Raw genomic sequence first — 12,988 nt, 5'->3', positions numbered from 1 at the left:
AGAGAGAGAGAGAGAGAGAGAGAGAGAGAGAGAGAGAGAGAAAGAGATTGAATAGATAGAGAGTTTAAGGTGAATCAACAAGATGAAGCAATCAACCAAATCGGTTTTTCTCTTTTGTTCGTTTTAAACTCTTTGATTCTTTTCGAATTGTTGTTTTGTATTTAAAAGTATAATGTCGACATTTGAAACATAGACGAAGAACTATTTTCCATGAAAGCTACCGAGCGCTTTGAAAATACAATACATTTTTCCATCTTTATTACGAAAATAGTTGTTCCTCCTCTACTTTCTCTCCAACGAAACATTTGCACGAAACCATCGAGTGATGAAATTCTTACTTGCCACATATGCTAATTCATTATCCAGTTTTGTGTTTTTGAGGGAATCAAAACGAGTTCTCCCAACTCCTTTTGTTGACAACATTCCTATTATGTCTGTTCTCAATTTTGCCAAGCAGTGTGAACATTTCAACAAACTCGACGAAACAAACAAAAAAAATCCGAAGAAGAATACACATCCGATTCGAACATTTAGCACATACAGGAAGCAATTTTGACGGCCCCCTGTTGTAATCTATGAAATTGTCTAGGCATCGATATGCAAATTGTTGCTCATTTCAACGATGTAAAACGATCACGTCTATCCGAAACAACGAACCAAATACTATGGCTACAAGTATGGCTACAGGCAACATCCGATTTTGTTTTCCGGCTGCTGTACGCAATCACAACAATATATATTCTACCAATGGCAAGACACGCACACGAAGTATGTGAGATTCTTTTGATACAGATATTATATGGAATTCTCATCATTTCAACGCATTTTATCGATGAAACATCACATCGGTCCATGATTACTATGGATATTTTAGCAAATGGATCAACCAATTTCATTCTCTGACACTATGACGAAACTTTTATAATTTGCTTTATGCTGAACACCGAAAGTTTCGATCCGAAACATCAACGTTGGGTTGCATTACATTTCATCACTCAACGGTTTTGGTCTGGAATTTTTTTTTTGTAAAGAAGAAGAAGAAGAATGAAAAAATATCTTCAAGAGCAAAAACATCGTATTGTTCAAGAACTTCCATTGAATATGAGTTTTCATACAAACGAACGAACAACGGCGACAATTTTCGCTTCAGTAAAACCAAACAGATTAAAAGACTGTTAGAATAAATTCGGAATCAAAGTCGAGCGTTTGAAATTGAAATCAATGCTTTTCTGTGCTTTTGAATGCAGCGACATCTTTACGTCATTTTTTCAAGCAGCAAAGCAACGAACACACTTCTTCAATCTCACCGAAGCCCATTTTCAACATTCGTCAGTCAAAGTCAGCATTTTTGGTCATTTTACTTTTATTTTCAGACTTTTTGCTCAATTTAAAAATAAAATCGAGATTCTTCAGAAGAAAAACACTGGAAAATGGAATGTTCAACAAAGTAAACAAAATTATAGGATAATCATTGCCAAAAAACAAGCGCTTTTCTAAATTCACTGTGAAAAAAATTCAAATTCCAGTGAACTTTGGTTAATTCTCCTTGTAAAGTCGTACTTAAGCATCAATCTGTCATACCAATTGACTACTCAGCTCGTGTGCCTTGTTTCAATGTGCGAATGTGACATTTGCGGTATCAATAACCAAACAGACTTTTTTTTTGTAAAAAAATAGACCAAAAAAGAGTGTTATGTACTTGTAATCGTGATGATGAGCAAAACAATTTTGATTGTTATTAAATAAGAGATAAGGGCGATAAGAGGAGCAATCTAATTGGAGCTCTATTTAATTAAAAGGGCCACATCAAATACGTCGAAATTGTAAAAAGAGTTAGATCGTTGTGCGAGCCGCGTGTGATTGCGATATCTTTTCTTCAGAAGGTTTTCTTCAATGTTTTTGACTCGTGCACCGTTCCGTGCTTTGTCACGTCAGTTCCAGCAGAGTGTGAGATGTTTGTGCGACAAAAAAGACAAAGATGTCAAAACAACGGTGTGGCCGCCAGAGAATAAAGAGAAGCGACTCGAAGATTGGAAGGTGATCGACAGTACGGAACTAAAGCCACCGCCCGCTGAAAATCCAATCACACGAACACATCGTATTTTGAAGGATGATATTTTGCGGCTGAAAAAATACATACCAGGACTGGATGGACGGACGACACGTCAAAATGCCACAATGTGGAAGCATACACTGTTCGGCGAAGGTGAAGGTTTTCCCGAAGAGGAATTTTTCCCATCGCATTGTGACATCGTTATCATTGGTGGCGGTGCCATCGGATCTTCCATTGCTTATTATCTCAAAGAACGCGCACGAGAGGGTCTTCGGGTTGTCGTACTCGAACAAGATAAAACTTATGAAAAAGCATCCACAACACTTTCGGTCGGTGGCCTTCGACAACAATTTTCGCTGGAGGAAAATATTCTAATGTCATTGTATGCTTCGGATTTTCTTCGAAATATTAAACATTATCTAGGCGATCATGTAAACGTAAATTTTGTACCACATGGCTATTTATTTTTGGCCACCGAAGAAGGTGCCGAACAACTGACACAGAATTCAACGCTACAAAATCGACTCGGAGCCAAAAACATTTTACTCACGCCCAAGAAATTGAAAGATCGTTTCCCATGGCTTAATGTTAACGATATTGCTTTAGGTAAATTGGCATGAACATTTTTTTTATTCATCACTTTGTTATAATAAGTACAAAAATTTACCATGCTGTTTCTCATTTGTCTCCCAATTGCAGGTTGTTTCGGTTTAGAAAAAGAAGGCTGGTTCGATCCTTGGAGTTTACTGATGGGTTTCAAGCATAAGGCACAAAGTTTGGGCGCCGAATACATTGACGGCGAAGCGGTTAATTTTGAATTCGAACAAAATGAGCACATTCAAATCCAAGGCGTACCATCGGGTGAATACAATTCGACCAATAATCTCATTGTCAAATTGAATACGGGCGAAGTGAAGCGAATCACATTTGCTACTTGTATAGTAGCGGCTGGTGCTTGGTCAGGACATTTGGCGAAATTATTGAAAATCGGCTCGGGTCCAGGCATTTTATCGGTTCCGTTACCCGTTGAACCAAGGTAACGGCAATTATAGACATACTCTTTTTTTTCTCAACTTTTCAAATATTTATTTTTTTCTTGTTCAACTTCGTTTTATTTGTTTCTATTTGCATTTCTCGGATTACAATTAATTTTTTTGTTCTTCAATTTTTTTTTTTTTTTTTTTTTTTCTTCATTTTTTGCTGTTGTTTTTCAACAATTTTCTGAACAAAAGATTTGCCCAATGACTAATTTGCCGTATATTTTTGTAACATTCCTTTCCAGAAAGCGTTATGTGTACACAATAAAATCACAAGGGCAAAATCAGCCATTGTTCAACTCTCCGCTGACGATAGATCCAAAGTCAACAACATACTTCCGATGTGATGGTTTGGGTGGTAATTTCCTATGCGGCCGAAGTCCATCACTTGAAGATGAACCATCCACAGAAAATTTAGACGTTGACTACAGTTATTTCGATGAAATGATTTGGCCACACTTGGCACACCGTGTACCTGCATTCGAGAATGCCAAAGTATGTTCAGCCTGGTCGGGCTATTACGAATTTAATACATTTGACGAAAATGGCATCGTTGGACTGCATCCGTACTATCACAATATTTACTTTGCCACCGGTTTCAGTGGACATGGCATTCAACAGTCACCAGCTGTTGGACGAGCCATTTCCGAAATGATTTTACACGGTGAATTCACAACGCTCGACCTGAGTCGACTCGGATTCGATAGGCTCATGGTAGCCGAACCAATGCTAGAACAGAATATTGTTTAAAATTATTGAAGAAAAAGAAAATTATGTTAAAAAAATGGACTTATAGTTTATTGCTAGTGAATCATTAATAATGATTAAACGATTTTAAAAGAGAATTTCTTAATAGAAAATTTGTTATTGCTTAGGTTTTTATTTTTACGAAAGAAACAAAATTATTCAAAGAATGAAACATTTTCCTGACAGTTTTTTTTTTTTTTTTTTTTTTGAATCGAGAAATTGAGAGAAAATATTATGTTTTCCTAAAAAATCATCTTTTTAACGCAACGAAGTATGCTTTGTATTTTCTATGGAGCATATTAATCTATAATTGACTTTAAAAAGGCGGTTTTTGAATGCTAAGCGAAGACAACTTCAACTCTTTTACGATTTTTGCTCTTATAGTTCTTTTGACAATTTCAATGGGTTTGGTTTAAATAAAAACTTGTTATTCAACAAACTCTCTCCGCTATAATACCGATATAAAGCGTTCTAAACATCCTTTTATTCTTGATAACGTGAATGCGTGTCAACCAATTAATTTCCGATTTTTGACTGGGTAATGGCTGACTGAAAAATGATTCTGTCGAATAAATTCTACGACAATCAACGTCAAAAATATTTGCTTGATAGTTAATTTTAAGAAAAAATATCCAAAATTAGTCATCTGGCTGAAAATATCAGCTACAGTTAAACGCGATTGTTTCTACACAATTTTTTTTTTGATTCAATCAACTTAGCCAGTCCAAACTGTTAGCCGCTACACACAGCTGAATGACTGTTGGTCATTTCAATCCCGAAGGGAAAAGAGTCGTTGAATTTATTGAAACTGGCCACAATAAAATGGTTGATGATACCCATTAGATTATATGCATCATACATAAATATTAACATTTATTTTGTTGATGGAAATTTCGCCTGATGAAATAAAGCACGGCAATAAAATGAACCAATAATAAATTGTTATTATTTAATTAGGAGCTTGGTAATTACTTCACTGGTCGAATGAAAAATTGTCATTATCTTTTGTTTTTGTATGATAATATTTTGGTACTGAGTACACAATTTGTTGGTTAGAAAAAAGAAAAAATCTCATATGAATTTGCAATAAAGAAATTCTGAATGAAAATGTTCACAATTTACCATTCTAATTCAATAAAAAAATTGATTCTTATCAAGATTTAATACATTCATTGTTAAGGTAAGTAAAAGAAAAATAAGTTCGATAAAATGGTCATTATTTCCACTTGTTGACAAAAATCGCGATATAATCGTAGCCTTCGTGCTAGAGCAGTTTCCGGCTTCTATAACATTCCATCAAATAGTAGTATTGGTCATACAAAGCAGTAGCAGGAACAATAATCAAATCCCCAGAAATAAATTTGTTTGCTCTGAAAACGAAAGCAGAAGAAAAAATTGGTTTAAATTCGAATCACATGCATTTTGGATATAATAGACGCAATATGAAGCGGCATATCATCACGTATTTTTTCATTTGGTGAAATCTATTCATAAACGTTGGCTTATTAGATGGAGTGTCTACATCGAGAGCGACACAACAAACAGAATGAGACGTCGTGTAATGGTATGCGTGAGAAAAATTTCTAAATGTATCTTTATTTCGGATGCACATACACGAAACGAAGAGCAAAAGTTGTGTATCGCACGTACACATACACATCCGAACATCGGTTGGTGTGCATTGTTTGTACAGCCTATCCCATATACAGTACACACGCCGAATGGAAAGGCACAGCAAACGCACACATACGCGCGTGCACTCTCTCTCTCTCTCTCTCTCTCTCTATCTCTTGGCGCGTTCACTTCGTCGCCTCCATTGACTGATGTTAGCAAACGCACATACATTATTATTTAGTATTCATACGAACACCGTTCAAGCAATACACATCCAACTGTCGACACTTTCGCAGTTTAGGTTATTTTTTTTGTAAGTTCGCAAAAGCCGAAGCAGCAGTGTCTAACTGAACAGCAAATATCACCATTAAATTTAATTGAATTCGAAAACAGTTCAACGCAAGATATCCATTGTAGCAGCTGTCTGTGTGCGAAAGTAAAGCCAAATAAATAGATAAATTTTTATTAAATTTTATTGTTGGTTTTTGGGTGGAACGAAAAGAAAGAAATAATTACAGCACGATGTGCAAGTGTTTAGCTGGGCAAGTTGCTTGCTGGTAAGTTGCAATCGATCAACGAAATTATTCATAAATAAGACTGAACGTTGTGTACATGCAACGTGAACCAATTTGAAGTGCATTCAAACAGGTTCTCTGTCGTACTTTCCATTATTGTGAACACAACATGGAGAGAGAAAAAAAAGAAGATACAAACAAACAGCCATTCCATTGTCCGATTTGACTGTTTCACATTGAGTTGACTTACTCATGTTGCCACACTTAAGATGCCAATCATTGGTTTGAGCATTGTTTTTCAATTTTTTGACAACATAGTTCAATCGAAAGTGGCTTTGGGGATTTGGTTTATTTCTTTGTTGAAATTATTATTGCTTTGGAATATAGCGTCTCTTCGATACCGAATCGTTTATCAAGTGAATTTGTTAAGAAGAATCGTTTCTTCGTATTTTTCCAATCATCACGTTAATTACCCGCACCAATTCTTTACACTCTATTCAATGATGCTCTTCTCACTCAATTCATCTATTGTCCAAGTAATTTTAGAACGAGAGTTTGTATGCACTCGCTTATTCATTTTGTTTTGAGCAAGTGTTTCCTTAGAACAACGCCTGACCTTAGACAGAAAAAAACACTTAAATTTATCTCATTTGCTTCGGTTGTGTATGCATTGCATCAAAGTCAATTCTAATAAGAATGACTACGGTCAATGATCTTCGTGGTTTTTTTCCCCATTAAATCAAGAGAATTTTTCCCCTGTTTTTTTTCTTCGTTTAATTCCATACCCAAACCGCGTGATCACGCATTAAAACACTCTTTGTTGCATATATTTAAATGAAGCTGACTGAGCCACACAAAGAACACCTCTATTTACTACTACCTTTGCTCATTGTTTTGTGCACGATGCAAGCAAGCAACAATTCGTGATTCAGACGAGAGAGAAAAAAACACACACATACTGTTGTACACATCGACTGCTGTGTTTTTTTACATTTCGGCTTTTTGTTTAACGTAAAACGTACCGGAAAACTGTGCTATTTTGTATGAGAACGACGGATATTTTTTCTTCTCTATCTACACATCTTCTAAGGGAAAATACCTTTTGTGTGAATTTTGTCTGTGTTCAATATAGAATGTTCGATATTTATTTGATGTACTAATAAATGTATGAATAAATCGAATAGTTTTCAGTTTATTTTGAAAAACATTGCGTTGAGCTTCGTGACGAATTTATCATTTTTATTGACTCATTTTCAAAGAAATCGAATTACATATACATAGATAGAAAAACCGGCGATATCACTCGACGTAGAAATGAGTCATGTGCATCGAACTCTAACAACAATATAAATTATTGTTTATTATTTTACGAATTGACAACAATAGAAAGCATTTTTTTTTTCACGGTTTTCTGTACGAAGAGAAGACGGTTGCATGATACCGGTTCGCTTTGTTTACAGCAATTGTGCGGCGACACATATGATTTATCACGAATACTATTGGGTCATTTTATAGACGAAAAGAACGAGAAGAAAGGGAAGAGACCGCTTTTATTTCATGCGAAAGTGCAATACTTCCTTTTGCTAAAAACGATGAAACAAAACGACATGAATGAAATTACTGAATTTAATGATACAGTAAGTTTTCTTGCTAATGACCCATTTGTTTGGTAATAAATTACGTCGGTATTTGAGGTTCTTTTTCATTTGGTATAAAGCGTCCGGCATGACATTTTCGAAGAAAGATAATTGGTTTTTTTTTTAGTAAAAATCAAATTCATACTTGGAGGAAGTGGTTTTTCACATCCACTTTGTTGATAACATTAACTTGATATAAACTCACTGACACAGAATTTATGTGGAAATATTACGCAATGATTTTTCTCTTTAGCATGGAAACAAAATTTGTCCATCGTTCCGAAACTGTGAATTCGTTATCATTATTGGTTAAAAAAAAATGGTTATAATTATTGATTTTGTGTTAATTTTCGACGTGTTGATAAAAAAAAGTTCGTTTGATTGAAAACCGCCGAAAGTACTGCAGTTGGAAATCTGGACTTGATTTTGTTTTAAATGAAGAGATTTAGTGATGGCTGGCGATATAAAACGTTAAAAAAAAATTGGTTGCGCCAATGTCCGTAATTCTGCGTGGGTATTCCTCACTTTCAGCATTATCAAGCTGTTGATATGAGTCTATAGATTGCTTATGTGCACACTGATTGGATTTATACGAGGTGAATGTTTGAGATATGTGCCCGTCTTTGGCTATTAACCCGTTGATGTGGATCCTTTTGAATCATTGAAATTCCCATGATGTAGAAAAACGCATAGTTTGAATATATTAAAAAAATGTCTGTGATTCATATATCAAGCTCAATTAAAGTCAAATCGCTCACAGACCAAAGTCTGTTGTTACTGATTCAGATGTCTGGAGCTTTGCTCCCTGCACTAATTGATCAACAAATTGGAGTACGAAAAACAAAATCGGCTCGAGTGTAATTTGTTATTGTATATATATAACGAGATAAAAATTCCGCTGTTTCAGATAAAACAAAATGTCTAGATATTGGCTGCACAAACAAACCGTCTTGAACATGGCATGAAACTACAACGATCAAACAAACACCGCAAACCATACATTTGTGCTGAATAGAATGAAATAGAAGAGAAAAAAGCGCACATCCAATTATATAAATAAAAACGATTTTTTGCTTAGGTTTTTTTTCGGCCTAGCGACTATTTTCACATGTTCGCACATTTGAATGCTTCGGCTAGTGAATGATATAATTCCACATTGATGACACATATTTCACGGACAAGTGATAAGTAAATAGACGACAACGAGGGAAAAAACCATCTTAGTGGTCGGCAGCATGTAATACATGCACACACACACACACACACACACACAGGCTTAGTGCATTGAGTCAGTGTGAATGTTTGCTATTGCTGTCACCATCGCTACTTGCCTTCACTTTTGTTGTTTCATCTTCAATTGCGTTTAATTAATTAAAAGGCAAAGACTCTAAAGAGTGTCAAGCAGATGGAACATCAGTTCAATAAGGTTGATGTAGTCATAATTGCGTTTACTTTTGTTCTTTTTTTTCGGTTTTTTTTTGTCGGTTTTTTTTTCTCCTTTGTGCTGGGCATTTTCATTGATCCAAATGCCGGTATTAGTATGTAAATAGTGTTGGCGTTGATATCAGCTTAGGGCGGATGCCTGCTGTTCTATTATCCTCAATTCAAAAAACGAAAGTGTATTCCGTATCATTTTGCTTCGATCGAATAGTCGAAATTGCTCAGTCAAACATTGAATTCGCTGTATACGTTTCGGCATTTCCTCAATTTAACTCGTGCAAAAATTTGCCACAAAAATATGAATTATTTTGATGTGTGGTGGTGGATGATGTAATTTCATATAAAATTAAGCCGATAATCAGTCGGAATCCGAATCGGCTATCGTTGAAAACCATCGAACGCACTATTTGAATCACGGACATAAAACAATCACATCCACTCACATCGTTTGATTTCTGAAGCATTTTATTTTTCTCCAGTCGCCGGCTGTGAGCCGGTATGCGTCTATTTGCATACTAGACATACCCGAAGAATGCTGGCGCCGCGCTCCAACAAACGATTTGTTTTTGCTCTTGTTTCATCGACTCTTACGTTCTCGTCCCTCGGATTACAGTTTTACTTTGCTTGCACATAAAAATATGCGGCTTCGCGAGCGTCGAAATCGTCAGAAAGAGCTTATGCGTTTGCCGTTTGAATATATATAATAAATGTGGTTATCCATTTCGAATCGCCCCTTTTGATTATCTCATCTTTTACCATGTCGTACACACAAGTCGATCGAAATGAATTTTTAATAACTGGAATCTATGTCAATTCTATTTTGGTTCGTACAGTAGTTTTGGTTTTCTTTCGCCGTTCAGATTTTCATCGATGGCATGGACATTACGCTGGTGTGCTTGTAATTTCATTACAATCGTTTTGTACAATTTATACTTCCTCGTGTATTGAAATTCGGTCAACGGTTGACATGGAGTGTGTGTATTTGAATTTGGAACAGGTTGCCGCAACGACGATGACGACGCATCGTCAATGGATGGCTGCTTTTGTTTTACTTTCAGGTAGAACATTAAGCCCTTTGCGCTTTGTATTGTTACACACAACAATTAACCGGACATGTATTCAAATGAGGTCAAGTAATCAACTAGCCGACTTTTCGTACACCGGCCACACAGTGTTGACATTCTTGAAGCAAATTCGGTTGAACAAGGTCAGGGCCAGTGTTTTTTTTTTTACCGCAATAGCCATTTATTTCCTCGTGAAAATGAGGCACTTCTTTATACGTTCTTGACTGAGGAGGACATCGTCAGAACATTCTTTATTGGAGAAATTTGCATGTAAATCGACTATTCAGTTCTGATGCAAATCAGTTTTTAAACATCATTGAACTGAAACGCCATAAATGAAGCCTTCATTGAGCCGGTTCAATGTCAATTCAGACCGTAAAAGAAACTTGTTTTGTCAAAATGCCGGCGATTTGACTTGTTTTGCCGAAAAATTGACTTTCGTCCGACAAAAACACATAGAATATTCAATGGAAACGGACGGAAATAGCTTAATATGACAGCGTAATTGGTGGCTTTGCTTTAAAGAATTCCAGCGGTAGCTGCAATCTTTAAACGGTTAAACGATTCTGTTTTTGTTCATTCTCAGTCGTTGAATTGGATACGGTTATGTTTTTTGTACTTCTTTCATTCCATTGAATGAAATTCGTTGGATGTTTTTCTTGTTTCGTTCTTTTTCCTACTGTTTTTGGCTTTTCTTTCGCTATTTTTCGTCTTTCTCCTGCGTTTTCAGCCGTGCATCCGCTTTTCGGATATTTTATTCATTATTTCAAATTTCAACTCCTTTTTCAAAAAGTTTGGAATAGAATTTGTTCCCAATTCGAATAGCATTTTGCCTGATTTTCGATAATTCCCCGTTTTCATTCCAAATTGCCGTCTATTTTCCAAAACCATTTAATTTCGTAGCATTTCATTATTTTCGCTTGAGTTCTTTGGCTCAGCCGGTGAATAGCAGTGATTGATTTCCCGATCAAATATGCGAAATATGCAATTAATTTCGAAAATAGTCTGTGTGTATGTGTGTGGTTCGGATTGAATTGGGCTAGCTTTGTGTTGGGCCAAAGGATATCTGTTTGGCTTCCGTAATGCGATACACAAATATTCCCCAACGAAAGTAAATGGCATTGTATTTCACGGGTAGCAGCTTCAAATTAAATCGCTCTATATCACGTTTGTTTACAAGCCACACCCGAAACTTTTCCTTGTTTATATTTCGTTCAAGTGTTGAAACAATAAGAACAACAACAACAGCAAAAAATGAACACATTACGACCTGAATACATGTTATGACTGATAGAAATTAGCTGGTACGACAAGAGAAATGGTTTTGGGTTTTTGTTGCGTCGATATGTGACATTAAATGAACTGCACGCAATATTGGCGTTTGTATCCAAGCATAATCGCTAATTTCAAAAATAGAAAACCAAATGACACATTCATTGAGGATTCACACAGAGACATATATTATGTCATATTTTTTTTTCTATATTTCATGTTTACTCTTCATGTGCGAACCCCGAAAAAAAGAGAACGCCGACACGCTACTATTGCTTAGGTCATAAATCGTTTGTGTGCTTCACATTAACACCACGACAAACATCCTCGTCTAATACCATTGATTTTACATGTAAAATAACAACAAGAAACGGCAAAAGTGACCTCTCGTAGCGGCACAGTTGAAACTAACGAAACAAACACAATTGAAAATGTCATTCTTATGTACGTGTTGGTTCTGTTGTTTACCGTATAGCCGGAGAGAGATGTCTACAGCTTAGTGGCGTTGAATGACATTCAACACCCATGACGACAAATGACAACAAATTTCCTCGGACATTTGTTTGGCTTTTGGTGGAATGGATAGAAAAAAAAAATCTTCTTTTCTATTCTCCAAAGAAAAATGAATGAAAAAAAAATCAAAGAGAAGATGATGATGAAAGAAACATCGCTTAATAGAGGAAAAATAAAAATAAGAGAAAAAAATCAAAAAGAGAGAAAAATTTCAAAAACAGAAAAAAAAACCAAACAAATTTCGTCAATCCAATTTAAAACCAATCTAACGATAATTTTCTTCTTCCATTTTAGCTGTTGCAGTTGTGCTTTGAATATGTTACTGTCGGTGCTTTGCATCGTACTTGTGATAGCGGCCGTTGTTGCAGCTGGCATCTACTTTGGTGTCATCGACAAGGATAAGGGCATTGAAGGAAATTACGACAGTATAAAAGATTCATTCAACAATGGTTTGGATAGTGTCAAAAAGCAATTCGACAAAAATAACTGAATCATTTTCATATTGAACCAAGTGCCCTCCAGCAAAAACATACACGTTCCTCAATATTCAATCGCCAATTATTACGAGTTGCCAAATTGGTGGGTATATTTCGCCGGATATGAATGAAATTCCATTTCGAAATAAAGTCGAATTTTGTTGCTCCAAAAAATTCTTGCATTCTCCGAAATGTGTTAACTGATTTTTTTTTACGTGTGAAAAAATATCGCTCGATCATAAAAAATACGGCATATCGTACCAAGTAAATTTTTAAATTTAATAATCCACCTTGTCATTTCCTTTCGCCTTTTTTTAAAATTCAATGCCAAGTTTTTTGCCTTCATGAACGGAGGGCGTTGAAGAATAGAAGTCCTTTTTGGACGAATGATATGAAATAGTCGAAATGGAATTTATTTTCGAGGCAATTCCAATTAATAATTGTTCAAGGTTTATGACCAAATGGCCAGTTTTTCCATGTTTCTTTTCAGAAGCCGCCTTTTTCGTTACTTTCGCCTGTATTTCCACTCCATATGACGCCGTTTTAATGCACCGCCAATCTCACGATCAATTTTTTTTTTCGTATACCCAATCGCTTCACCGGATCAACCGACGTCAATT

The 12,988-nt window shown here is 35.7% G+C and overlaps 1 protein-coding gene and 1 long non-coding RNA gene across 3 annotated transcripts; both read left to right on the top strand.

The window, feature by feature from the left end:
- Positions 1–1,548: 1,548 nt before the first annotated feature.
- Positions 1,549–4,945, top strand: LOC129573531 (FAD-dependent oxidoreductase domain-containing protein 1). Its single transcript, XM_055454139.1, has 3 exons — positions 1,549–2,659; positions 2,753–3,089; positions 3,336–4,945. The coding sequence occupies exons 1-3, from the start codon at positions 1,894–1,896 to the stop codon at positions 3,838–3,840; spliced, it is 1,608 nt and encodes a 535-aa protein (XP_055310114.1). The 5' UTR covers positions 1,549–1,893; the 3' UTR covers positions 3,841–4,945.
- Positions 4,946–5,833: 888 nt separating this feature from the next.
- On the top strand, positions 5,834–12,976 carry LOC129573537 (uncharacterized). Of its 2 annotated transcripts, none has more exons than XR_008688599.1 (3): positions 5,834–6,008; positions 12,187–12,471; positions 12,838–12,976. It is a non-coding gene; the product is annotated as an uncharacterized LOC129573537 (long non-coding RNA). The 2 variants fall into 2 exon arrangements; XR_008688600.1 differs by having other exon boundaries at positions 12,859–12,973.
- The last annotated feature ends 12 nt before the right edge of the window (positions 12,977–12,988 follow it).

The sequence above is a fragment of the Sitodiplosis mosellana genome, unplaced genomic scaffold, assembly GCF_009176505.1.
Source record: "Sitodiplosis mosellana isolate CC-2019 unplaced genomic scaffold, AAFC_SMos_1.0 Smas_scaffold_6099, whole genome shotgun sequence".
NCBI classification, from domain to species: Eukaryota; Metazoa; Arthropoda; class Insecta; order Diptera; family Cecidomyiidae; genus Sitodiplosis; species Sitodiplosis mosellana.
Note: the sequence above shows the minus strand (reverse complement) of the source record. Positions and strands in the feature narration are given on the sequence as shown.

Coding starts and splice junctions, on each gene's coding strand:
- LOC129573531 (XM_055454139.1), top strand. CDS start 1,894: ATGTTTTTGACTCGTGCACCGTTCCGTGCTTTGTCACGTCAGTTCCAG. Junction 2,660..2,752: donor TGTTAACGATATTGCTTTAG/GTAAATTGGCAT, acceptor TCCCAATTGCAG/GTTGTTTCGGTTTAGAAAAA. Junction 3,090..3,335: donor CCGTTACCCGTTGAACCAAG/GTAACGGCAATT, acceptor ATTCCTTTCCAG/AAAGCGTTATGTGTACACAA.